The following is a 26,802-nucleotide window of genomic DNA, read 5'->3' as shown; positions in this document are numbered from 1 at the left end:
TGTCAAGGAAATGGACTACTTGTGTGGATTGGTCTAGGCTGAGGTTGATGGTGGGATGGAAATTGTTGAAATCATGGTGGAATTCCTCAAGGGCTTCTTTTTCACGGGCCCAGATGATGAAGATGTCATCAGTGTAGAGTAGGGGCATTAGGGGATGAGAGCTAAGGAAGTGTTGTTCTAAGTCAGCCATAAAAATGTTGGCATACTATGGGCTATGCGGGTACCCATAGCAGTGCCGCTGACTTGAAGGTATATATTGTCCCTAAACGTGAAATAGTTGTGGGTGAGGACAAAGTCACAAATTTCACCAGGTATGGCATGTAACTAGTTCAAAAACTGGGGGGGGGGTGTTGGGAAAATTCAGGGGGAGAGTACACCCCCCTTATGGGGGGTATAGGGAAATCACTGCAGGCATTAGCCACAATGCCAGGCTGACTTTACTTCCTACCAGCTCCAGTTTTAACCTCTGTTTGTGAATAATGTGGCCAGACAGGGGCAGCCTGGAACTGGGCTAATGTTCCTGCCCCTGTAGAGGATCTCAGATGTGTGGGCTTCGCTATCCTCCCACATAAGATCCTGGATGTTTCAGTGCCCTCTTCCCCCTGTTCAGGAGCCCAGGTGTCTGGGTGTCCATATCCGTCCGTACAGAGTCCTTATTGCCTGGGCCTCTGTAGAGCATCTTGCGTGTGCGGGTGCCTCTGTGTCCCCATACAGGATCCTGGGTGTGCGGGTTCCTGTGATATTATCTGATAAAATATGACTATGGAGATCATTGTTGCTACCACGCTTATGTAATCACAAAAAATATTGTCCGAAGTGTGGCATGTAAGATGTCTATGGAAAGGTTATCATAGAGTCGTAGACTATCAGAGTTGGAAGGGACCGCAGGAGATCGTCTAGTCCAACCCCCTGCTCAAAGCAGGACCAATACCAACTAAATCATCCCAGCCAGGGCTTTAACAAGCTGGGTCTTAAAAATCTCTAAGGATGGAGATTCCACCACCTCCCTAGGTAACCCATTCCAATGCTTCACCACCGTCCTAGTGAAATAGTGTTTCCCAGGGCCGTCCTTAGGATTTATGGGGCCCTAGGCAGTATTATTAAACTGGTGCCCCTATGCCGGATGGCAGCCCAAGCTCACAGTCTGGTGGGGGAGGGGGAGGAGGGACTTGACAGCAAAGGATAATGAGATGCCCAACCTGCCTCATGGTGGCGGAGAGTCACAGTTCCCCGCAGAGACTTCCATGCACTCTCCCTCATGCAGAATGGACATGAAGAAAGTACCTAATTAAAAGCACTAAAATTTGGGAATAAAAAATGTCAGTCACAGGTTTTTTGATATGCCCTGAAGTTTGTCAGAGATTTATTTGCAAAAACTTCATAGTAAGGGTGAGTCAGCTGTCCTGCTGAATACAACATTACATATAATGGAATACATGATGCAGCTCTTCTCTGTTTTACATTTTCTTCATCAGTATCTCTAAATTGAATTTATATTTTAAATGTACTCAAATCTTAAGCCAGCATTCCAGATTACTACATATTTAACTCACTGAAACAAAGACATTCTTTTCAATTAATCAGAGAGATTTAGTGTGTTCATAACAATGTTCATTGCTTTTAGAAAAAGGGAACAGTAATTTACTTTGTGTGATCTCCATAACAAGAGACATGGTTATGAAATTTCACCAACTTTAAAAAAATATGTTTCCAAAGATTTTAGGTATAACAAGGATTTTATCTTACTAAGGTACTGATTTTGCTGAAGGATTCTTTTAAAACTAGTTTGTCGGATAGTCAGAAGTAAAGAAAGGGAACTCTTTGTCCAGCTATCTGGAAGGGAAGGACTGTTGTCCCTTTAAGGGCTCTCTTCAGTGGGGAGTGGGGGGAGAGGTGGTGAAGGGATGGACAGAAAGGACAGGAAGACTTGGAAGCACTTTTTTTTTAACTATAGTAATTAAAATGTGTATTTTAGATAAGGGAGGTCTTTTGAAGGATTTATTTAAAAAACTATGTGTGAAGATCCACACATTTAAGGCTAAAGATGATTGTGCATCTAAAACTCTATGCAAGCATTTTTTAGAAATGTGATTTTATAATCTTCACCAGCTCACTAATGAAATATTTTAAAGCAAAATTTAAACTAAGGTCCTGTAGACTGACATGTTCTGTGTAAATATTACATTAATGCACAACTGTTTTTGTCAGTTAAGTCAGAAACTGACAGTATACAAATTTATTTGGGCATAAGCTTTCCTGGACATCTGATGAAATGGGTTCTAGTCCACTAAAGCTTATGCCCAAATAATTTGTTAGTCTTTGAGGTGACACAAGGACTCGTCCTTGTTTTTGCTGATACAGACTAACAGGACTACCACTCTGAAACCTGTCAGTATATACCTTGGGGTTGGCAAATGCCTGTTAAATGGCTTTATTACCCCTTGAATGTCTCTTTAACAGTTTCAAGGTTGTGCTAATAGGTCTGGAAGGCTGGAGGTTTTTTCACTTTTAACTACTAGATTCCCTCCCAAGGAAGACTCACCAGGCTAGAGCAGCCATCTGTGGGAGCCTGCAGGAAGGGTCAAAACAGGGATAGGAAAACAAGAGGGTGGGCACTAAGACCCAGTGGTGCCCCAAATTTTCAGGTGCCCTGCGCAGCTGCCTATGTCTAAGGACGGCCCTGGTGTTTCCTAATATCCAACCCAGACCTCCCTCACTGCAACTTGAGACCATTACTCCTTGTTCTGTCATCTGCCACCACTGAGAACAACTGAGCTACATGCTCTTTGGAACCCCCCTCAGGTAGTTGAAGGCTGCTATCAAATCCCCCCTCACTCTTCTCTTCTGCAGACTAAATAAGCCCAGTTCCCTTAGCCTCTCCTCATAAAGCATGTGCCCCAGCCCCCTAATCATTTTTGTTGCCCTCTGCTGGACTCTCTCCAATTTCTCCACATCCCTTCTGTAGCTGAGGGACCAAAACTGGATGCAATAATCCAGATGTGGCCTCACCAGTGCCGAATAGAGGGGAATCATCACTTCTTTCAATCTACTGGCAATGCTCCTACTAATACAGCCCAATATGCCTTTGGCCTTCTGCTGACTCATATGCAGCTTCTCATCCTCTGTAATCTCCCAGGTCCTTTTTTGCACAACTGCTGCTTAGCCAGTAGGTCTCTAGCCTATAGCAGTGCATGGGATTCTTCCGCCCTAAGTGCAGGAGTCTGCACTTGTCCTCGTTGAACCTCATCAGATTTCTTTTGGCCCAATCCTCCAATTTGTCTAGGTCACTCTGGACTCTACCCCTACCCTCCAGCATTTCTACCACATCAGTGTCATCTGCGAACTTGCTGAGGGTGCAATTAATCCCATCATCCAGATCACTGATAAAGATGTTGAACAAAACTGGCCCCAGGACAGACCTCTGGGGCACTCTGCTTGATACCAGCTGCCAACTAGACATCGAGCCATTGATCACTACCCATTGAGTCTGACAATCTAGTCAGCTTTCTATCCACCTTATAGTCCATTCATCCAATCCATACTTTTTAAAACTTGCTGGGAAGAATACTGTGGGAGACCATATCAAAAGCTTTGCTAAAGTCAATATATACCACATCCACTGCTTTCCCCATATCCACAGATCCAGTTATCTCCTCATAGAAGGCAGTCAGGTTGGTCAGGCATGACTTGTCCTTGGTAATCCATGTTGACTGTTCCTGATCATTTCCCTCACCTCCAAGTGCTTCAAAATGGATTCCTTGAGGACCTGCTCCATGATTTTGCCAGGGACTGAAGTGAGGCTAACTGGTCTGTAGTTCCCCGGATTGTCTTTCTTCCCTTTTTTAAATATGGTCACTATATTTGACTTTTTCCAATAGTCCAGGACCTCCCCCGATCACCACAAATTTAATGATGTGCAGAATATGATGATGCTACTTTTATGCATGTTTCACGTTTGTATCTGAAGTTATGAATATTAACTCTGTAACGGTATTTCAAATGTTTGCTCCTGTGGTAACACCCAGAAGGTATTTAGCCTGCACATTTTGAAGGGACCATTGAAGTTAAATGGCGCATTCAGGAATACTTAACTCACAATGGACCGTGGGAGATAACCATCCACACCTGATAGACTTTCATGTGAAGGTTCTAACTAGGGCCTTGTCCACACTGAGAAGTTTCTGTGTAGAAAGCACCTAGCCAGCCAATGGATTCTGTTACACAAGAGAGCTCAGCTTTTGACCCTCCAGGACAGGGAGGAAGGGAAAAACTTTATCCTGCTAATGGAAGCCACAGGTTAACCGTTAAATGCCAAACCCTCAATGACATTGAGCCAAAGATCTGATGTGACAAAAACACTTGTCAATGTACATGTGATACATTTGATGATAATATTATTGTTGTTCGCTTTTGTGACTTTTGTTTCTGATACCAAAAATGATAAAAATGTACAATGTGCATGAGCTTTTGGGAAAACCCTTAAACATGTTGGGAACTCACTGTGTGCTAGAAACCGTTATGGTTATGCTGTGTCATTACCCGACAACACACTTTATGTTAAAAGACTTGTGAGACTGATGTTTCACAGCTAGTGCCTGTAACCAGGTTCTTAAAACGCTGCAGAGCAGAGAAGACATTAGAGACCTAATGGGCAAACCACCCTGTTGTTTTCATGGCTAAATGCCAAGTTCCCTACACTCTGGAGAACACTAATAGCGACATCAATGGTCTGCAATTTTTTTAAGATCACTTTTCCAATTTAAGCGCAATCCAGGATCTACCTGAAAGGCAATGTAGAAATAACAGTAATCACACAAACCAAACACCCTTCCCCACTCCTGTCCCAGCCCCATCCCTGTTCGCTCGATGAGGATCCAGAATTGTGGGGGAGGGATGCACCCATGCAACAGGGATCTTGAAAAGGGGAAACACAGACACCCACATAGCTGGTATCCTGTTCTAAAGGCTAAAGTTGAAAATGGGAACGTGTGGAATCAGCCGGGCCCCGTGGCTGGTGCCTGTGATTCCCAGCTCCCGGGGAGGCTGAGGCCGGCGGATCGCTTGAGCTCGGGAGTTCTGGGCTGCAGCGGGCTGTGCCGATCGGGTGTCCGCACTGAGTTTGGCATCAATATGGTGATCCCGGGGGAGCTTGGGGTCCCCAGGTTGCCTAAGGAGGGGTGAACCGGCCCAGGTCGGGAACGGAGCAGGTCAAAACTCCCGCGCTGATCAGTAGTGAGATCGTGCCTGTGAATAGCCCCTGCAGCGTAGCCTGGGCTAGACAGTGAGACACGGTCTCTTTTTTTTTTTGCACCCCCCGCACAGAGCCTGGAAGGGGGGATGGGAGCACCCACACTGTGGGGAATTAAAGAACTCTTTAAAATCACATATTCTCCCCTCTGGGAATTTTTAAAACAGTGTATTTAAAACAGTGATTAAATCGCCTCTTAACCTCCAGTCAATGAAATCAACTGAGCTGCTTCAGGGGAAAATATAGTGGCCATCTATAAAAAGGGAAATAAAAACAACCCAGGAAACTACAGACCAGTTAGTTTAACTTCTGTGCCAGGGAAGATAATGGAGCAGGTAATCAAAGAAATCATCTGCAAACACTTGGAAGGTGGTAAGGTGATAGGGAATAGCCAGCATGGATTTGTAAAGAACAGATCGTGTCAAACTAATCTGATAGCGTTCTTTGATAGGATAACGAGCCTTGTGGATAAGGGAGAAGCGGTGGATGTGATATACCTAGACTTTAGTAAGGCATTTGATACAGTCTAGCATGATATTCTTATAGATAAACTAGGAAAGTACAATTTAGATGGGGCTACTATAAGGTGGGTGCACAACTGGCTGGATAACTGTACTCAGAGAGTAGTTGTTAATGGCTCCCAATCCTGCTGGAAAGGTATAACAAGTGGGGTTCCGCAGGGGTATGTTTTGGGACCGGTTCTGTTCAATATCTTCATCAACGATTTAGATGTTGGCATAGAAAATACACTTATTAAGTTTGCGGACGATACCAAACTGGGAGGGATTGCAACTGCTTTGGAGGACAGGGTCAAAATTCAAAATGATCTGGACAAATTGGAGAAATGGTCTGAGGTAAACAGGATGAAGTTCAATAAAGATAAATGCAAAGTGCTCCACCTAGGAAGGAACAATCAGTTTCACACATACAGAATGGGAAGAGACTGTCTAGGAAGGAGTATGGCAGAAAGAGGTCTAGGGGTCATAGTAGACCACAAGCTTAATATGAGTCAACAGTGTGATACTGTTGCAAAAAAAGCAAACATGATTCTGGGATGCATTAACAGGTGTGTTGTAAACAAGACACGAGAAGTCATTCTTCCGCTTTACTCTGCGCTGGTTAGGCCTCAACTGGAGTATTGTGTCCAGTTCTGGGCACCGCATTTCAAGAAAGATGTGGAGAAATTGGAGAGGGTCCAGAGAAGAGAAACAAGAATGATTAAAGATCTTGAGAACATGACCTATGAAGGAAGGCTGAAGGAATTGGGTTTGTTTAGTTTGGAAAAGAGAAGACTGATAGGGGACCTGATAGCAGTTTTCAGGTATCTAAAAGGGTGTCATCAGGAGGAGGGAGAAAACTTGTTCACCTAACCTCCAATGATAGAACAAGAAGCAATGGGCTTAAACTGCAGCAAGGGAGATTTAGGTTGGACATTAGGAAAAAGTTCCTAACTGTCAGGGTAGTTAAACACTGGAATAAATTGCCTAGGGAGGTTGTGGAATCTCCATCGCTGGAGATATTTAAGAGTAGGTTAGATAAATGTCTATTAGGGATGGTCTAGACAGTATTTGGTCCTGCCATGAGGGCAGGGGACTGGACTTGATGACCTCTCGAGGACCCTTCCAGTCCTGGAGTCTATGAGTCTCTCGCTGTAGACAGAACAGAACAATGCACATTTTCCTCGGTTTTAATGGCAAGAATCATGATCTTTCCAAGGGGAGCTGCAGCTTGAATGTTTAGTTTGGGGAAGGATTTGGCTGCGCTCAGAGATCTGCCCCTGGGTTATAATCCGCGATCTGAAGGCTCCGATGCAAACAGCGTTTAGATGTGACCGTTAGTGCTGCCCCCGTCTGGCCGAAGGGTAGAACTGACAAGCAGAGGTTAAAACTGGAGCGAACCTGAACAAACTGGGCATAAAGGCTCTTCTGTGTAATCCGATTTCTTGCTCTGTATCAGGAGGCCGAGGGAAGCTGATTGTCGGAACTCAGGGCTGCACCCTGCCATGCTGAGCAGTGTCTGTGCTAAGGTTGGAGTCAATAAGGTGATTCTGGGAAGTTCGGGGTCCCCAGGTTCCCAAAGGAGGGGTGAAGTAGGTCACCCCTGGAGAAGGTTAAACTGCAGGTTGCCAGTGGGATTGCTGCCACTGTGAACAGCTGCTGTAGCACCGCCTGGGCAGGACAGTGAGAGCCAGTTATCCCGCCCCCCCGCACCTGTATCGGGGGATGGGAGCACTCACACCCTGGGGACCCTGAGTTGGGGCGGAGGGAGGCCCCCGTGCACCAGGGATGCTCTAAGGGCGAACAGGGGCACCGAGCCACCCACAAGAGATCTTCCATGGGGGGAGAGTGGCACCCACACACCCAGGATTTTGTGGGGGGGGACAAGGACATCCACACTCCGGGATCCTCTGCAGAGGGACGGACACCCACACATCCAGGATTCTGTATTGGGGAGCAGAGGTATCCGGACTCCTGGGCGGGGAATGGGGGTACTGAAACATCCGGGATCTTATCTGGGAGGACAGCGGAGCCTGCAGCCCGACATGAGACGGGGGCGAGGGGAGCAGGAGCATTACCCAGTTCCAGGCTGTCCCCGTCTGGCGAAGGCACAGAGCTCACAAGCAGAGTTTAAAGCTCCAGCTCCCAGGCAGCAAAGCCAGCCGGGCCTCGTGGCTGGTGCCTGTGATCCCAGCTCCCGGGGAGGCTGAGGCCAGCAGATCGCTTGAGCTCGGGAGTTCTAGGCTGCAGCGGGCTGTGCCGATCGGGTGTCCGTACTAAGATCGGCATCAATATGGTGATCCTGGGGGAGCTTGGGGTCCCCAGGTTGCCTACGGAGGGGTGAACCGGCCCAGGTCGGGAACGGAGCAGGTCAAAACTCCCGTGCCGATCCGTAGTGGGATCGCGCCTGTGAATAGCCCCTGCAGCGTAGCCTGGGCAAGACAGTGAGACACGGTCTCTTTTTGTACAGACACCCCCAGCAGAGCCTGCGGGGGGTGGGGGGAGAACCCACACGCTGGAGGGACTTGCGGGGAGGGACGCCCTCCTGCCACAGGGATGTTGAAAAGAGGAACAGCGACACCCACACACCACAGAGTCTGGATGGGGGCAGGGGAACCACACACTGGAGCTAGTCCATGGGGTGAGGGACACACCCATATGCTCCATTGCACCATTCTTAATCAGAAGAACAGGGGCATCCACACAACAGGGATCCTTAACGGGCTGGGGGACACACACACACTCCACTATTAACCAGGAGGGACAGGGGCACCAGACACCCCCAGTAGTGTGGAGAACACCCACCTCCACCGGACCCCTCATGGGTAAGGCACAGGCACCCAAACACTGAGGATTGTAATGGGGCCCAGCGCACCCACTCACCAAAGTTTGTTAAGGGTTGAAGGGAAAGGGACACCCACACACAGTGAGATCACGTCCTTCAAGGAATCCAAACCCTCCACAGAAGGACCTGGTCTATTCCATGATGGCAGCCCAGCCTGGGTGAGTCAAAGTCTTTTTTTATACAGCCACACACCAGAGATCCTGACTAGGGGGAGAGAGACACTCACCCCCAGAGATCCTTAATGGGCTGGGCTGCACCCACACACCAGGGATTCTTATGGGTGGGAGGAATGGAGACAGCCAGACACACACAGATCATTTCCTCCAAGGAGCCTGGGCCAGACAGGGAGACACAGTCCCCCTTTACATATCTGCCAAACAACCTTCCTCCCACCCCCTCCACACACTGTTCTTATTTGAAGGTGAAGCGAGGGAAACCACATGGAGGATTCCTATCTGGGAACTGGGGCTACCCGCCTACCACCAGAAATTCTTAAGTGCAGGAGGAACAGTGACTCCCACCTCTGTAGCATGGGGGTGGGTCGCCTACTGGGATCATCTGGTCACATTTCACCTCATCAGTTCCCTGCCATTGCCTTAGGGGGCCCTTGTTCGATGGTTCTGGTACCCAGTTTAGCCTCCTTCCTGAGGGCTGAAACGCTTTGATCTATCTAAGGTCTTTGGGATCAATATGTGCCTTGGTGTAATTCATTGTCCCGTGTTATACGGGGGTCAGACTAGCTGAGTTTATGGCCCCTTCTGCCCTTAATCTCCATGAAAACATTTCCCTGGTTTCTCCTTTCGCCCGTCAGACACCACGGTGAGGGGCCCCATTGAAGATCCTGTACACAGCGCTCTGGCTCTTACTTTACTTGGGGACGTCAGCGCTTTTCTAGCAAAGCTGCTGCTAACACGCTGGATTTGGGGAACTGTTCGCTTCTGTTCAGAGATCTGCCTGCGGGGTGTTAACCTGCCACGGGGAGTGGGAAATGCAACCAGCAACTGGAGGCGTTGGCTGAGCTCCGGGCTGCCCCCGTGTGGCCAACGCTTTGAACTGAGCAGTGGAGTTTAGAGCCGGCGCTGGGAGTGGCCTGGAGGCTCTTGCGTGCAATCCTGGCTATGCAGCAGGAGACTGAGTGCACCTGATGCCGGCGTTCAGGGCTGCACCCCGGGGTGCTGAGCAGCTGTCTGTGCTCAGGTTGGCCTCGCTATGGTGCTTTCCCGTAAGTTTTGGGTCGCCAGGTTCCCTAGAGAGCCAGGCAGGGATCTGTGAAAACTCTAGTACTAACTGACAGTGGGACTGCCCTGCGGAGAGCCGGTGTGGCCCTACCAGGGAGAGACGGTCTCTCTTTATGCAGCCCCCCCCACCTCCATTCCTCAGGACGCGGGTTGTGCTCAAAGATCCGTGCCCGTGTTTTCACCTCGGCGTGAAGCGCGCAGTGCAAATAACCCTCAGCGCATCAGCTCAGTTCCAGGCTCCACTTCCACCCGCGCAGAGCGCAGAGCTCCCAGGCTGAGCCTGAAATTGGAAGTGGGAGACCCTGTAATCAGCTGGGCCCTGTGGCTGGTGCCTGTGATCCCAGCTCCCGGGGGGGCTGAGACCGGCGGATCGCTTGAGCTCGGGAGTTCTGGGCTGCAGCGGGCTGTGCCGATCGGGTGTCCGCATTAAGATCGGCATCAATATGGTGATCCCGGGGGAGCTTGGGGTCCCCAGGTTGCCTAAGGAGGGGTGAACCGGCCCAGGTCGGGAACGGAGCAGGTCAAAACTCCCGTGCCGATCAGCAGTGGGATCGCGCCTGTGAATAGCCCCTGCAGCGTAGCCTGGGCAAGACAGTGAGACACGGTCTCTTTTTATACCCTCCCCCCCGCAGAGCCTGGAAGGGGGATGGGAGCACCCACACGCTGGGGATTCTGACTATGGGGAAGGGACGCACCCAAGAAACATGGATCTTGGATGGGGGCAGGAGAAACCACACACTGGAGCTAGTTCATGGGGTGGGGGACAGACACCCACTGGAGATCATGGATGGGAGCACCCAGGTGATGGGGATCTTGAAGTGGGAGGAGGGAAGCACCATGTACCAGAGGTTCTGCAGGGGGAACAGGGACACTCACACACCAGGTGTCTTGCAGCCTGAGCTGCGGTCTTGATTTACACACGGCAGGGATGGGGAATTAACCAAGTCTCTTGAGGAGCTTATTTCACTTGCTGATTAGCCTCATTTGTTAAAAATGGTCATTTCCAGTCGGTATTTTGTGACATTGGCCGCAAATCAATGGGGTCTTGTCCAGCCTTTGTCTGGTGAATTGAAGAACCCTTTAAAATCACTTATTCACCCTCTGGGAATTTTTAAAACGGTGTATTTAAAACAGTGATTAAATCACCTCTTAACCTCCAGTCAATGAATCAATTGAGTTTCTTCAATCTCTCACTGTAGACAGAACAGAACAATGTCAATTTTCCCTTGTTTTTAAAGGCAAAAACCCGGATCTTTCTAAGGGGATCTTCTGCTCCAGCTGTCAGTTTGGGGAAGGATTTGGCTTCCTGGGCTATAATCTGCGCTCGGGGTTATCATCTGCAACCTGAAGGGTGAAATTTAGATGAGGCCGTTAGTGCTGCCCCCGTCTGCCCAAGGCACAGAGCTCACAAGCAGAGTTTAAAGCTCGAGCTGCCAGGCAGCAAAACCAGCCGGGCCCCGTGGCTGGTGCCTGTGATCCCAGCTCCCGGGGAGGCTGAGGCCCGCGCATCGCTTGAGCTCGGGAGTTCTGGGCTGCAGCGGGCTGTGCCGATCGGGTGTCCGCACTAAATTCGGCATCAATATGGTGATCCCTGGGGAGCTTGGGGTCCCCAGGTTGCCTAAGGAGGGGTGAACCGGCCCAGGTCGGGAACGGAGCAGGTCAAAACTCCCGTGCTGATCAGTAGTGGGATCGTGCCTGTGAATAGCCCCTGCAGTGTAGCCTGGGCAAGACAGTGAGACACGGTCTCTTTTTATTCCCCCCACCCCCCGCGGAGCCTGGAAGGGGGAAGGGAGCACCCACACGCTGGGGATTCTGACTTGGGGGAAGGGACGCACCCAAGCAATACGGAACTTGGATGGGGGCAGGAGAAACCACACACTGGAGCTAGTTCATGGGGTGGGGGGCAGACACCCACCAGAGACCCTGGATGGGAGCACCCAGGTGATGGGGATCTTGAGCTGAGAGGAGGGAAGCACCATGTACCAGAGGTTCTGAAGGGGGAACAGGGACACTCACACACCAGGTGTCTTCCAGCAAGAGCTGCGGTATTGACAGGAGCAGCGCCAGGGTTTTTGGTGCCCTAGGCGGGGGTCCTTTCCCGCTCCCGATTGGCAGCAATTCCGCGGCTGGGGGGTCCTTCCGCGCTCCCGGTCTTCGGGGCACTTCAGCGGCGAGTCCCGAAGTGAGTGTGGGACCCGCCGCAGAATTGTCGCCGAAGACCCGGAGTGCGGAAGGACCCCCTGCCTCCGAATTGCTGCCGACGGCAGCAAAATGCCGCCCGACCAAATCATGGCACCCTAGGCGACCACTAAGGTCGCCTAAATGGAAGTGCCGGCCCTGGCCCTTACAGCATCCCTGGTGCACGGGGGCCTCCCTCCGCCCCAACTCAGGGTCCCCAGGGTGTGAGTGCTCCTATCCCCCGATACAGGCGGGACTGGGGCGATAACTGGCTCTCACTGTTCTGCCCAGGCGGTGCTACAGCAGCTGTTCACAGGGGCAGCAATCCCACTGGCAACCTGCAGCTTTAACCTGCTCCAGGGGTGACCTACTTCACCCCTCCTTTGGGAACCTGGGGACCCCGAACTTCCCAGAATCACCTTATTGACTCCAGCCTTAGCACAGACACTGCTCAGCATGGCAGGGTGCAGCCCTGAGTTCCGTCAGATCGCCTCAGCCTCCGACTGCACAGCAAGGATTACACGCGAGAGCCTTTGTGCCCCGCGTGTCCAGCCAGGTCCGCCCCAGCTCCAGCTTTCAACTCTGCTTGTGAGCTCCCCTCTGCGGCCAGACGGGGGCAGCACTAACGGTCTCTTCTAAACGCTGTTTGCATTCGACCCGTCAGATCGCAGATTATAACCCGGGGGCAGATCTCTGAGTGCAGCCAAATCCTCCCCCAAAGCAAAGATTTAAGCAGCAACTCCCCTTGGAAAGATCCGGATTTTTGCCATTAAAACCGAGGGAAATGTGCATTGTTCTGTTCTGTCTACAGCGAGAGACTGAAGAAGCTCCATTGACTTCATTGACTGGAGGTTAAGAGGCGATTTAATCACTGTTTTAAATACACCGTTTTAAAAATTCCCAGAGGGGGGAATATGTGATTTTAAAGAGTTCTTTAATTCCCCACCGTGTGGGTGCTCCCATCCCCCCTCCAGGCTCTGTGTATAAAAAGAGACCGTGTCTCACTGTCTTGCCCAGGCGACGCTGCAGGGGCTATTCACAGGCGCGATCCCACTACTGATCGGCACGGGAGTTTTGACCTGCTCCGTTCCCGACCTGGGCCGGTTCACCCCTCCTTAGGCAACCTGGGGACCCCAAGCTCCCCCGGGATCACCATATTGATGCCGATCTTAGTGCGGACACCCGATCGGCACAGCCCGCTGCAGCCCAGAACTCCCGAGCTCAAGCGATCCGCCGGCCTTAGCCTCCCCGGGAGCTGGGATCACAGGCACCAGCCACAGTTGGTTATATCCTCTCCCACTTCCAGCTTCAGCCCCTAGTAAAGGATCGCAGCTATGTGAGTGTCTGTTTTTCCACTTTTCAAGATCCCTGTTGCATGGGTGCATCCCTCCCCCACAATTCAGGATCCTCATCGAGCGAGCGGGGCTGGGGCTGGGGCTGGGACAGGAGTGGGGAAGGGTGTTTGGTTTGTGTGATTACTGTTATTCTACATTGTCTTTCAGGCAGATCCTGGATCGCGCCTGTGAATAGCCCCTGCAGCGTAGCCTGGGCAAGATGGTGAGACACGGTCTCTTTTTATACACCTGCCCCGCAGAGCCCGTATCGGCGGATGGGAACACGCACACGGTGGGGATCCTGACTTGGGGCGGAGGAAAGCACCTATGTATCAGGGATCATGAAAGGGGGACTGGGACACCCACATACCGTATATCATGCAACAGAACAAACACTTCAACCTCTGTGGTCACTCAAGTACAGATCTAAAAGTCGCAATTATTGACCAAAAAAACCCTTCAGACTCCAATGAGAAACCGCCTAACTGGAATTAATTTGCAACCTGGACACCGTTAAATTAGGCTTGAATAAAGACTGGGTGTGGATGGGTCATTACACAAAATAAAAGCTATTTCCCCCCTACTGTTACTCACACCTTCTTGTCAACTGTTTCAAACGGGCCATCCTGATTATCACTACAAAAGTTTTTTTTCTCCTGCAGATAATAGCCAACCTTAATCAAAGAGTCTCATTACAGTTGGTATGGCATCCCCCATTTTCATGTTCCCTCTCTCTCCTTCCCACTGTATTTTCAACTGCATGCATCTGATGAAGTGGGTTTTAGCCCAGGAAAGCTTATGTACAAATAAATTTGTTAGTCTCTAAGGTGTTACAAGTATTCCTGTTCTTTTTGTTGATCTTCATGTAGAGACTGCAAGTGATGCAGAGAGATACCTACAAGAGCTTAACTGGGTAACAGAGGAAGAGAACAAGGTGCCCCCAAGGCAATGGCATGAACTCATTAGGTGAAATATGCCCAGATGATCACAGCAGGGGATCCACTCCTGTTCCTCCTACCTTAAAAAATACCTGGTATGTGGGTGCCCACAATTCCTCCTGCCCTTAAGAAGAATCCTCCATGTGGTTTCCCTCGCTTCACCTCCAGATAAGAACAGTGTGTGGAGGGAGTGGGGGGAAGGTTGTTTGGCAGATATGTAAAGGGGGGACCGTGTCTCCCTGTCTGGCCCAGGCTCCTTGGAGGAAATGATCTCAGTGTGTCTGGCTGTCTCCATTCCTCCCACCTATAAGAATCCCTGGTGTGTGGGTGCACCCCAGCCCATTAAGGATCTCTGGTGGGTGGGTGTCTATCTCCTCCTAGTCAGGATCTCTGGTGCGTGGCGGTATAATAAGAGACTTTGACGCACCCAGGCTGGGCTGCCATCATGGAGTGTGTGGGTGTCCCCCAGCCCGTTAAGGATCCCTGTTGTGTGGTTGCCCCCGTTCTTCTAATTAAGAATGGTGCAATGGAGCATATGGGTGTGTCCCTCACCTCATGGATTAGCTCCAGTGTTTGATTCTCCTGCCCTCATCCAGACTCTGTGGTCTGTGGGTGCCGCTGTTCCACTTTTCAACTTCCACATGGCAGGGGTGCGAGCGCCCCCCCAATTCAGAATCCGCACCTTGTGGGTGCTCGCCTCCCCCGATACGGGCTCTGCCTGTACAAAAAGAGACCGTGTCTCACTGTCTTGCCCAGGCTACGCTGCAGGGGCTATTCACAGGCGCCATCCCACTACTGATCGGCACGGGAGTTTTGACCTGCTCCGTTCCCGACCTGGGCCGGTTCACCTCTCCTTAGGCAACCTGGGGACCCCAAGCTCCCCCGGGATTACCATATTGATGCCGATCTTAATGCGGACACCCGATCGGCACAGCCCACTGCAGCCCAGAACTCCCGAGCTCAAGCGATCCGCCGGCCTCAGCCTCCCCGGGAGCTGGGATCACAGGCACCACCCACGGCGCCCGGCTGGTTTTGCTGCCTGGCAGCTCGAGCTTTAAACTCTGCTTGTGAGCTCTGTGCCTTGGGCAGACGGGGACAGCCTGGAACGGGGTAATGCTCCTGTTTCCCCCGCCACCGTCTCATGTTGGGCTGCAGGCGTCGTTGTCCTCCCAGTTAAGATCCCCAGTTTCTGACACAGGGCGGTGGGGCGGGGGTTCCAAGGGGAGTTGCTGCTTGAATGTTTAGTTTGGGGAAGGATTTGGCTGCACTCAGAGATCTGACCCTGGGTTACAATCTGCGATCTGACGGGTCGAATGCAAACAGCGTTTAGATGAGACCCTTAGTGCTGCCCCCGTCTGGCCGAAGGGTAGAACTGACAAGCAGAGGTTAAAACTGGAGCTGGGACGAATCTGAACAAACTGGGCATAAAGGCTCTTCTGTGTAATCCGATTTCTTGCTCTGTATCAGAAGGCCGAGGGTAGCTGATTGTCGGAACTCAGGGCTGCACCCTGCCATGCTGAGCAGTGTCTGTGCTAAGGTTGGAGTCAATAAGGTGATTCTGGGAAGTTCGGGGTCCCCAGGTTCCCAAAGGAGGGGTGAAGTAGGTCACCCCTGGAGCAGGTTAAAGCTGCAGGTTGACAGTGGGATTGCTGCCCCTGTGAACAGCTGCTGTAGCACCGCCTGGGCAGGACAGTGAGAGCCAGTGATACCCCGCCTCCCCGAATCGGGGGATGGGAGCACTCACAGCCTGGCGACCCTGAGTTGGGGCGGAGGGAGGCGTCCAGCGATGCTGTAAGGACGAACAGGGGCACCCACCCACCCACCCACCAAAGAGCTTCTATGAGGGGAGAGTGGCACCCACACACCCAGGATCTTGGGGTGGGGGAACAAGGGCATCCACACTCCGGGATCCTCTGGAGAGAGACGGACACCCACACCTGCAGGATTCTGTATAGGGGGCAGAGGTACCCGGACACCTGGGCTCCTGGACGGGAGATGGGGGCACCGAAACATCCGAGATCTTAACTAGGAGGACAGCGGCGCCTGCAGCCCAACATGAGACGGTGGCGAGGGAAGCAGGAGCATTACCCAGTTCCAGGCTGTCCCCGTCTGCCCAAGGCACAGAGCTCACAAGCAGAGTTCAAGCTCGAGCTGCCAGGCAGCAAAACCAGCCGGGCCCCGTGGCTGGTGCCTGTGATCCCAGCTCCCGGGGAGGCTGAGGCCGGCGGATCGCTTGAGCTCGGGAGTTCTGGGCTGCAGCGGGCTGTGTCGATCGGGTGTCCGCATTAAGATCGGCATCAAAATGGTGATTCCTGGGGAGCTTGGGATCACCAGGTTGCCTAAGGAGGGGTGAACCGGAGCAGGTCAAAACTCCCGTGCCGATCCGTAGTGGGATCGCGCCTGTCAATAGCCCCTGCAGCGTAGGCTGGGCAAGACAGTGAGACACGGTCTCTTTTTGTACAGATAGCCTGCAGTTGGGGGGGATGGGAGCACCCGCACGCTGGGGATCCTGACTTGGGGGAAGGACGCCCCCCTGCCACACGGATGTTGAAAAGAGGAACAGCGACACCCACAGAGCCTGGAGGTAGGTAGGGGAACCGCACATGGGAGCTAGTTCATGGGGTAGGGCACACCCATATGCTCCATTGCACCATTCTTAATTAGAAGAACGGGGGTATCCACATAACAGGGATCCTTAAAGGGCTGGGGGACACTCACACACTCCACTATTAACCAGGAGGGACAGCGGCACCAGACACCCCCAGTAGCGTGGAGAACACCCACATCCACCGGATCCCTCATGAGTAAGGCAGAGGCACCCAAACACCGGGGATTGTAATGGGGCCCAGCGCACCCACTCACCAAGGATTGTTAAGGGTTGAAGAGACAGGGACACCCACACACAGTGAGATCACGTCCTTCAAGGAACGCAAACCCTCCACAGAAGGACCTGGTCTGTTCCATGATGGCAGCCCAGGCTGGGTGAGTCAAAGTCTCTTTTTATACAGCCACGCACAAGAGACCCTGACTAGGGGGAGAGAGACACCCACCCACCAGGGATCTTTAATGGTCTAGGATGCACCCACACACCAGGGATTCTTATGGGTGAGGAATGGAAACAGACACACTGAGATCATTTCCTCCAAGGAGCCTGGGCCAGACAGGTAGACACAGGCCCCCTTTTACATATCTGTCAAACAACCTTCTCACCACTCCCACCACACACTGTTGTTATTTGGAGGTAAAGGGAGGGAAACCACATGAAGGATTCCTATCTGGGGAACTGAGGCTACCCACTTACCACCAGAGATTCTTAAGGGCAGGAGGAACAGGGACTCCCACCTCTCTAGCATGGGGGTGGGTCGCCTGCTGGGATCATCTCGGCATATTTCACCTAATGAGTTCCCTGACATTGCCTTGTTCGCTTGCTCTGGCACCCAGTTTAGCCTCCTTCCTGAGGGCTGAAAGGCTTTGATCTAAGGTCTTTGAGATCAATATGTGCCTTGCTGTAATTCATTGTCCGATGTTATACGGGGGTCAGACTAGCTGAGCTAATGGCCCCTTCTGCCCTTAAACTCCATTAAAACATTTCCCTGGTTTCTCCTTGCGGCTGTCACAGTGATGGGCCCAATATAAGAACCCCAAGACCGCACTCTAGCTATTACTTTACAGTAATGGTGACGTCAGCGCTTTTCTATCAAAGCTGCTGCTAACACGCTGGATTTGGGGAACTGTTCGCTTCTGTTCAGAGATCTGCCTGCAGGGTGTTAACCTGCCACGGGGAGTGGGAAATGCAACCAGCAACGGGAGGCGTTGGCTGAGCTCCGGGCTGCCCCCGTGTGGCCAACGCTTAGAACTGAGCAGCGGAGTTTAGAGCCGGCGCTGGGAGAGACCTGGAGGCTCTTGCGTGCAATCCTGGCTATGCAGCAGGAGACTGAGTGCACCTGATGCCGGCGTTCAGGGCTGCACCCCGGGGTGCTGAGCAGCTGTCTGTGCTCAGGCTGGCCTCGTTATGGTGCTTTCCCGTAAGTTTGGGGTCGCCAGGTTCCCTAGGGAGCCAGGCAGGGATCTGTGAAAACTCGGATACTAACTGACAGTGGGGCTGCCCTGCGGAGAGCCGGTGTGGCCCCGCCAGGGAGAGCCGGTCTCTCTTTATGCAGCCCCCCCACCCCCATTCCTCAGGACGCGGCTTGTGCTCAAGGATCCGTGCCCGTGTTTTCACCTCGGCGTGAAGCGCGCAGTGCAAATAACCCTCAGCGCATCAGCTCAGTTCCAGGCTCCACTTCCACCCGCGCAGAGCGCAGAGCTCCCAGGCTGAGCCTGAAATTGGAAGCGGGAGACTCTGTAATCAGCCGGGCCCCGTGGCTGGTGCCTGTGATCCCAGCTCCTGGGGAGGCTGAGGCCGGCGGATCGCTTGAGCTCGGGAGTTCTGGGCTGCAGTGGGCTGTGCCGGTCGGGTGTCCGCATTAAGATCGGCATCAATATGGTGAACCCGGGGGAGCATGGGGTCCCCAGGTTGCCTAAGGAGGGGTGAACCGGCCCAGGTCGGGAACGGAGCAGGTCAAAACTCCCGTGCCGATCGGTAGTGGGATCGCGCCTGTGAATAGCCCCTGCAGCGTAGCCTGGGCAAGACAGTGAGACACGGTCTCTTTTTATGCCCCCCGCAGAGCCTGGAGTGGGGATGGGAGCACCCACACGGTGGGGATTCTGACTTGAGGGAGGGACGCACCCAAGCAACGCGGATCTTGAAAAGGGGAACAGAGACACCCACAGATCTTGGACGGGGGCAGGAGAAACCACACACTGGAGCTAGTTCATGGGGTGGGGGACAGACACCCACCAGAGATCCTGGATGGGAGCACGCACATGCTGGGGATCTTGAACTGGGAGGAGGGAAGCACCATGTACCAGAGGTTCTGAAGGGGGAACAGGGACACTCACACACCAGGTGTCTTGCAGCCTGAGCTGCGGTCTTGATTTACAAGCGGCAGTGATGGGGATTTAATCAAATCCCTTGCGGAGCTTGTTCCACTAGATGATTAGCCTCATTGTTAAAAATGGTCATTCCCAGTAGGCAATTTGTGACATTGACTACAAACCAATGGGGTCTTGTTCAACCTTTGTCTGGTGAATTAACGAACTCTTTAAAATCACATATTTTCCCCTGGGAATTTTTAAAACGGGGTATTTAAAACAATGATTAAGTCGCCTCTTAACCTCCAGTCACTGAAATCAGTTGAGCTTCCTCAGTCTCTCGCTGTAGACAGAACAGAACAATGCACATTTTCCTTGTTTATAAAGGCAAAAACCCTAATCTTTCCAAAAAAGCTTCTGCATCAACTGTCAATTTGGGAAAGGATTTGGCTTCCTGGGTTATAATCTGCAACCTGAAGAGTCAAATTTAGATGAGACCGTTAGTGCTGCCCCCGTCTGGCCGGAGAGGGGAGCTCACAAGCAGAGTTGAAAGCTGGAGCTGGGACTGACCTGGCTGGACACGCGGGGCACAAAGGCTCTCGCGTGTAATCCTTGCTGTGCACTCGGAGGCTGAGGCGATCTGACGGAATTCAGGGCTGCACCCTGCCATGCTGAGCAGTGTTTGTGCTAAGGTTGGAGTCAATAAGGTGATTCTGGGAAGTTCGGGGGTCCCCAGGTTCCCAAAGGAGGGGTGAAGTAGGTCACCCCTGGAGCAGGTTAAAGCTGCAGGTTGCCAGTGGGATTGCTGCCCCTGTGAACAGCTGCTGTAGCACAGCCTGGGCAGGACAGTGAGAGCCAGTTATCCCGCCCCCGCCTGTATCGGGGGTTGGGAACACTCACAGCCTGGGGACCCTGAGTTGCGGCGGAGGGAGGCCCCCGTGCACCAGGGATGCTGTAAGAGCGAACAGGGGCACCCACCCAGCCACCTTCTATGGGGGGAGAATGGCACCCACACACCCAGGATCTTGTAGGGAGGGACAAGGGCATCCACACTCCGGGATCCTCTGCAGAGGGAAGGACACCCACAGATCCAGCATTCTGTATGGGGGGCAGAGGTAGCCGGACACCTGGGCTCCTGGGCCGGGGATGGGGGCACCGAAACGTCCGGGAGGACAACGGCGCCTGCATCCCGACATGAGACGGTGGCGAGGGAAGCAGGAGCATTACCCAGTTCCAGGCTGTCCCCGTCTGCCCAAGGCACAGAGCTCACAAGCAGAGTTTAAAGCTCGAGCTGCCAGGCAGCAAAACCAGCCGGGCCCCGTGGCTGGTACCTGTGATCCCAGCTCCCGGGGAGGCTGAGGCCGGCGGATCGCTTGAGCTCGGGAGTTCTGGGCTGCAGCGGGCTGTGCCGATCGGGTGTCCGCACTAAGATTGGCATCAATATGGTGATCCCGGGGGAGCTTGGGGTCCCCAGGTTGCCTAAGGAGGGGTGAACCGGCCCAGGTCGGGAACGGAGCAGGTCAAAACTCCCGTGCCGATCAGTAGTGGGATGGCGCCTGTGAATAGCCCCTGCAGCGTAGCCTGGGCAAGACAGTGAGACACGGTCTCTTTTTATACCCCCCGCAGAGCCTGGAGGGGGGAGACAGGGACCCCCCCCACACATACACACCCGCCGCAGAGCCTGGAGGGCGCGTAGGGCCTGCTACACCCCAGGATCTTTAAAGCAGGAAACTCCAAACTGGGGCACTTTGTGCGGAGCGCCAGGGGCACCGCCCCCTCCCCCGGATCCTGCCCGGGGACATGGAGATCCCCACACCCACCAGGGCTGGGGGCGGCGCTTTCACCGGCCGGCCGGGAAGAGGCTCAGCGCCTCCTGCCGGCTGAAAATGCAGCTTGGAGTCATTGCGATGGCCCCCGACGGGCCCGGGGCGAAGGGGAGCGTGGCGCGGTCCCTCCTCCCCCACCCGCTGGACTCTCAGCACAGGACAGCGCCCGCCTCAAACGCGCCGTATAAGTTTGTCTACCGGGGCTTGCCATAGGGACGCGCACTGCGCATGTGCATCCCTTGGTGTCGGAGCGTGTGAGGAATTGGCGGGTGGGGGTCGCTGTGTGAGGGGACGGCGCCGCCATGAAGTCCCGCTTCAACACCATCGACATCCGCGCGGTGCTGGCCGAGCTCCGGGACAGGTAGTGTCAGCGCCCGGCCAGGCCTGGGTCCGGGGGTGTCCAGTGACCCGCCGCCCCCACGCGGGATGTTCCCGCGCGTGGAACCCCCTCCGCGGGAACTGCCCGCCCCGGGATCCTCCTCCCCCCGGTCCCGCGACTCTGCCGCCCTCCTGAGACCACTGCAGCGCCGCCCTGTGTGAGAAACGGGGGATCCCCGACCGGTCCTGCCCCCCACCGCACATGAGACCCCCAGGGGAACCCCCGCCCCAGCGCCCTGTGTGAGAAACGGGATCCCCCACCCTACTGCCCCCCCACCACCCCGACCGGTCCTGCCCCCATTGCACATGAGACCCCCCAGGGGAACCCCCGCCCCACCGCCCTGTGTGAGAAACGGGATCCCCCACCCTACTGCCCCCCCACCACCCCGACCAGTCCTGCCCCCCACCGCACATGAGACTCCCCAGGGGAACCCCCGCCCCACCGCCCTGTGTGAGAAACTGGGGATCCCCCACCCTACTGCCCCCCCACCACCCTGACCGGTCCTGCCCCCACCGCACATGAGACTCCCCAGGGGAACCCCCGCCCCACCGCCCTGTGTGAGAAACTGGGGATCCCCCACCCTACTGCCCCCCCACCACCTCGACCGGTCCTGCCCCCCACCGCACATGAGAACCCCCCAGGGGAACCCCCGCCCCACCGCCCTGTGTGAGAAACTGGGGACTCCCCACCCTACTGACCCCCAACCACCACCCCGACCGGTCCTGCCCCCCACCGCACATGAGAATCCCCCAGGGGAACCCCCGCCCCAGCGCCCTGTGTGAGAAACGGGATCCCCCACCCTGCTGTGCCCCCACCACCCTGACCGGTCCTGCCCCCACCGCACATGAGACCCCCCCAGGGGAACCCCCGCCCCACCGCCCTGTGTGAGAAACTGGGGACCCCCCACCCTACTGCCCCCCAACCACAACCCCAACCGGTCCTGCCCCCCACCGCACATGAGAATCCCCCAGGGGAATCCCCACCCCACCGTTCTGTGTGAGAAACTGGGGACCCCCCACCCTGCTGTGCCCCCACCACTGGTACTGCCCCCCACTGCACATGAGACCCCCAGGGGAACCTCCGCCCCACCGCCCTGTGTGAGAAACTGGGGATCCCCCCACTGCCCCACGACCGGTCCTGCCCCCCACCGCACATGAGAACCCCCCAGGGGAACCCCCGCCCCACCGCCCTGTGTGAGAAACTGGGGATCCCCCATCCTACTGCCCCCCAACCACAACCCCAACCGGTCCTGCCCCCACCGCACATGAGAACCCCCCCAGGGGAGCCCCTACCCCACTGCCCTGTGTGAGAAACTAGGGATACCCCGCCCTGCTTCCCCCCCCACCGGTACTGCCCCCCACCGCACATGAGAACCTCTGCCCCACCACCCTGTGTGAGAAACTAGGGATCCCCCACGCTGCTGCCCCCCACCCCACTGCCCTGTGTGAGAGACTGGGGAACCCCAACCCCATCTGTCTGGGTGAGAGACCAGGGAAATGCCCCCATGGGAACAGCCGTGCCCACTACCCCATGTGAGAAACTGGAAACTCCCCCCGTGGGAGCCCTCTTGTCCAATTCCCCCCAGGAACCTCTCACCTCACCGCCTGGTGTGAGAGACCTGGGAACCCCTACCTGCAGCCCTCCCACAAGAACCCTATTGCCTCATGTTAGGGACCTGGAAACCCCACTACCCCATTGGTCCTTATGGGAACTCTGATGCTCCATAACATCCCATTGCCTTGTGTGAGAGGGCAGGAGAGCCCTAACCATCCTACCCCACTGTCCCCAGGAAAGCTGTAACATCTCCAACCCCATTGCCTTGCATGGGAGCCCTGATTCCTCTGCGCACACACCCATTGTCCTGTGTAAGAGACTAGGCGTGTCTCGACTTCCGTGTGCACACAATCCATTTCACTCCAATGGAGCCCAGACAAACTGCCCCTCCACCCCCATTCTACTGTCCCTCATGGAAGTCTTGAGACCCCATCCCACTACCCCCTGGAACTCTCATAGTTCCTCCACCCCCATCCTATTCCACTTCCGCCAGGGGGACACAGATACCCCTCAGGATGTGATTTACGTGGGATTTTATCATCCATGTTATGCTGGCTTGAATAACTGTGAATGAAATAGCAATGGGATCAAATCTCAGTTGTTCTTTCTGTGGTGATGCTGAAAATGCTTTAGTCCCATCCAGGCTAGTTCCTCAAGCATTCTCAGCACCTGTTCAACCAGATGTATTGCTGACAGTCACCAGCCAGGGGGCTAGTTTGCTAATGTAAGTGGGGCTTCAATGGTAAATTGGTGATGCAGAGAGATGCATATGCGTTAGTGTTTCATAACGCAAATTGTCGTATTAGAGTCTTGTTCAAGTGGCTATTCTGTTTCCATTTTGCATTTATTTAATTAATAGTGCTCCTCATATCTTCTGATTGTATCATAATTTTCCCTGGAGCGTGTCCATTTTACTTCTTGTGCCCTATCACCTCTTCAAATGCTATTTGTATAATATATTGTAACCTAGGAAACTTATTGTTGTACATATAGATTCAGTTGTCACTGAATCTTTCTGGCAGGCTTGTATGAATTCTGTGCTGGATTCACAAAATGTGTTTATTTTTTGTTTAACAGCTTATTGGGAATGAGAGTAAACAATGTCTATGATGTGGATAATAAGACATATCTTATTCGCCTTCAAAAGTAAGAACTTCTTAACATTTGTGAACTGTTTTATTCCTCCTTAAATTTGAGCCTATTTGTTTTGTATGAACAGTTGCTTATCAAGCCTTTATAACCAGTTTGCTAAAAAATAGTTTTGTGTTGTTCCCTGGAAGAAGAGAGAGATTTTTATCATGGGAGTTCTTAGGAAATATCACAAGAAGATAATTGTTTTTGCCCCGTTTTACAAACAAGATACAGAAAATAAGTGGAAGAGCCGGTGTGTTTTGGGCCTACATTTTTTTTCTCGTAAATACCAAGAACAGTGCATATGCTGTGGTAATGATAAGCAGCTATGATCACAGGAGTTGCTGTTCTGAAGCAATTTGTCTGTGTAATCAGATGCTTTTTACATAGAGCCAGAAGAGTCCCTTTTGGTCACCTAGTTTCTGTGTTGGACTGTTAGCTTTTTCTTTTCCCATTTGTAATACACCTGACCAACTGGACCAGGGATCTCAAACTCAAATCACTATGAGGGCCACGTGAGGACTAGTATGTTGGCCTGAGGGCCGCACCACTGACACCTTTTCATATAAAGATACAAAAGCCCCCGCTTCTGCCCTGGCCTCGCCCCCACTCCACCCCTTCCACGAGGCCCTACCTCTTCCCACCCCTTCCTTGCCCCCATTCCAACCCCTGTCCCAAAGTCCCCACCCCAACTCTGCCGCCTCCCTGCCCCTAGTCCAACCCCTTCCCCAAATCCCCGCCCTGCCCCACCTCTTCTCCATCTCCTGCCCTGAACGCGCAGCTCCTTGCTCCTCCCCCCTCCCTCCTGGAAAGCGCTAGGTGCTGCCAAACAGCTGTTTGGCAGCAGGAAACGCCTGGAGGTAGGCAGAGGAGTGGGGATGCAGTGTGCTGGGGAGGAGGGGGAGCTTGGCAGCCACAGGAAATAACTCTATGGAGACGGGGAGCTTGGCGGGCCGCATGTTTGAGACCCCTGAACTGGACAGTGCTCCGGGTGGGAGACTTTTCAAAATAACTTCCTGCAAAAGATATGGTAATCCCAGATATTTTTGGAGTAATCAAGTAACTTCAGTATGTCTAGCCCTTAGTTTAGTTTATCTAGTTTTTAACTTTTTTTTTTTTTTTTGCTACCAACCTGGCCTCATTATATCTCAGCGTTCTAATATTTTTGACTATAACTTCGTCTGAAAGATTTCTTTGACTTGTAGTTGAAGTTGAAGGGCTATCTGTGGTACTTGGGTGTATTGCTCCAATGTAATGAAATGTCATTGATATAATGACAAATTGGTGACTTTTAAATTGTCAAACTAGTCTTTATTTTGTCAACAGGCCAGACTGTAAAGCTACACTTCTAATTGAATCTGGTATACGGATTCATACAACAGAGTTTGAATGGCCAAAGAATATGATGCCATCTGGGTTTGCAATGAAGGTAAATTAATCTTTCTCTTTCTGAAATTTCCTTCAGAAGAGAGAGTAGTGCTGCAGTTTCACCTCTGAGATGTAAATTAACTATTAAAGTATTGCCAACTAGCTGAGTGGGTCTTGGTCAAGCAGACCATGATGATGTGAGGACTGGTTGAAAGGAATGGCAACTGCAGAATGGTGGGGGACACAGAACTGGTGCTTGGTAGCTGACAACAGTCAAAGTGTAATTTTTAAAACTTTGATACTCAAACTCGTAAATGTTCACTGGACTAGCCATGCCTGTTGGAATTTTACTTTGGCTAAGTGAACACATTGTTGTTGTTGTTGTTGTTATTATTATTATTATTATTATTATTATTATTATTATTATTATTATTATTATATAGGCCAGATTCTGAAGTCTCTGTGTAGGCAAAACCCAGAGTGAATGGGAGTCTTGCATGAGTAAGGACTTCAGGATTAGACTCTCTAATGTGTCAGGTCTTGAAGTGAAGTATTAGGCTCCAGCTCGGCAAATGGATCTGTTGTGGATGCAATCTGATTGCAGAATCAGATTACGGATCTGGTTAGCTCCCCACTCCTGCAAGAGTCCGAACAGACAGGAGTACAAGAGAGCCCATGAGGAGCTTCATTAAATGCCTTTCTGCAAATCCCCCACTGCAGTCCGTGGGAGTCTTGTGGTGGATGCAGGGGTAACTCTGAGTGGAGGTCATTGTAGGATCGGGTCCTTAGGTTGCACTAGCTCTTTCCTTCCTTGGCATGGCAGAGATGCGCAAGTTTCAAATAATACAGCTGTTTTTATTACTGTAAATGCTGAATGCTTAACAAAAATGTTTAATTTTTTGCAATTTGGAGCTACTATTTTTCTTTAATGAGCAAGAATAGATCAGAGCTTAATGGTTGTCAAAGTCTGAGCAGCTCATGTATATAATATTCAGGTTTGTAAGTTTATACCAGTTCTTGTATTTGTCTATAATAAGTGGAATAAAGATAAGCAAGATAAACAAGAAATGTTCAGATTGTCATGGGAGGGAAGGGAGCACACAGTTTTTTAAATATTTCAGTTAAAAATACTATGAGTAGGACCTTTCTGTTTACACCTTATATACATATGCATATTTTAATATTTCTTTCTTCCCCATCATCAGTGTCGTAAGCATTTAAGGAGTAGAAGGCTTGTCAGTGTAAGGCAGCTGGGAATAGACAGAATTGTAGACTTTCAATTTGGAAGCGATGAAGCAGCCTATCATCTCATTGTTGAGCTTTACGACAGAGTAAGTCATAAAACTGTTTAG

At 52.5% G+C, this 26,802-nt stretch overlaps 1 protein-coding gene across 3 annotated transcripts in view; it reads left to right on the top strand.

The window, feature by feature from the left end:
• Positions 1-21,144: 21,144 nt before the first annotated feature.
• NEMF (nuclear export mediator factor) overlaps positions 21,145-26,802 on the top strand; it is a 32,004-nt gene continuing 26,346 nt past the window's right edge. Inside the window, exons 1-4 of one of the 3 annotated variants that reach the window (XM_030562810.1) lie at positions 21,145-21,379; positions 24,029-24,097; positions 25,409-25,511; positions 26,656-26,781. In XM_030562810.1, coding sequence (XP_030418670.1) covers positions 21,321-21,379; positions 24,029-24,097; positions 25,409-25,511; positions 26,656-26,781 — 357 coding nt within the window. In that variant the 5' untranslated portion in view covers positions 21,145-21,320. The remainder of the gene's footprint in view (positions 21,380-24,028; positions 24,098-25,408; positions 25,512-26,655; positions 26,782-26,802) is intronic. The other 2 variants (XM_030562812.1, XM_030562811.1) reach the window with 2 other exon arrangements.

Source organism: Gopherus evgoodei, chromosome 4 (genome assembly GCF_007399415.2).
Source record: "Gopherus evgoodei ecotype Sinaloan lineage chromosome 4, rGopEvg1_v1.p, whole genome shotgun sequence".
Taxonomy (NCBI): Eukaryota; Metazoa; Chordata; order Testudines; family Testudinidae; genus Gopherus; species Gopherus evgoodei.
This window is presented reverse-complemented; position numbering and strand designations above follow the sequence as displayed.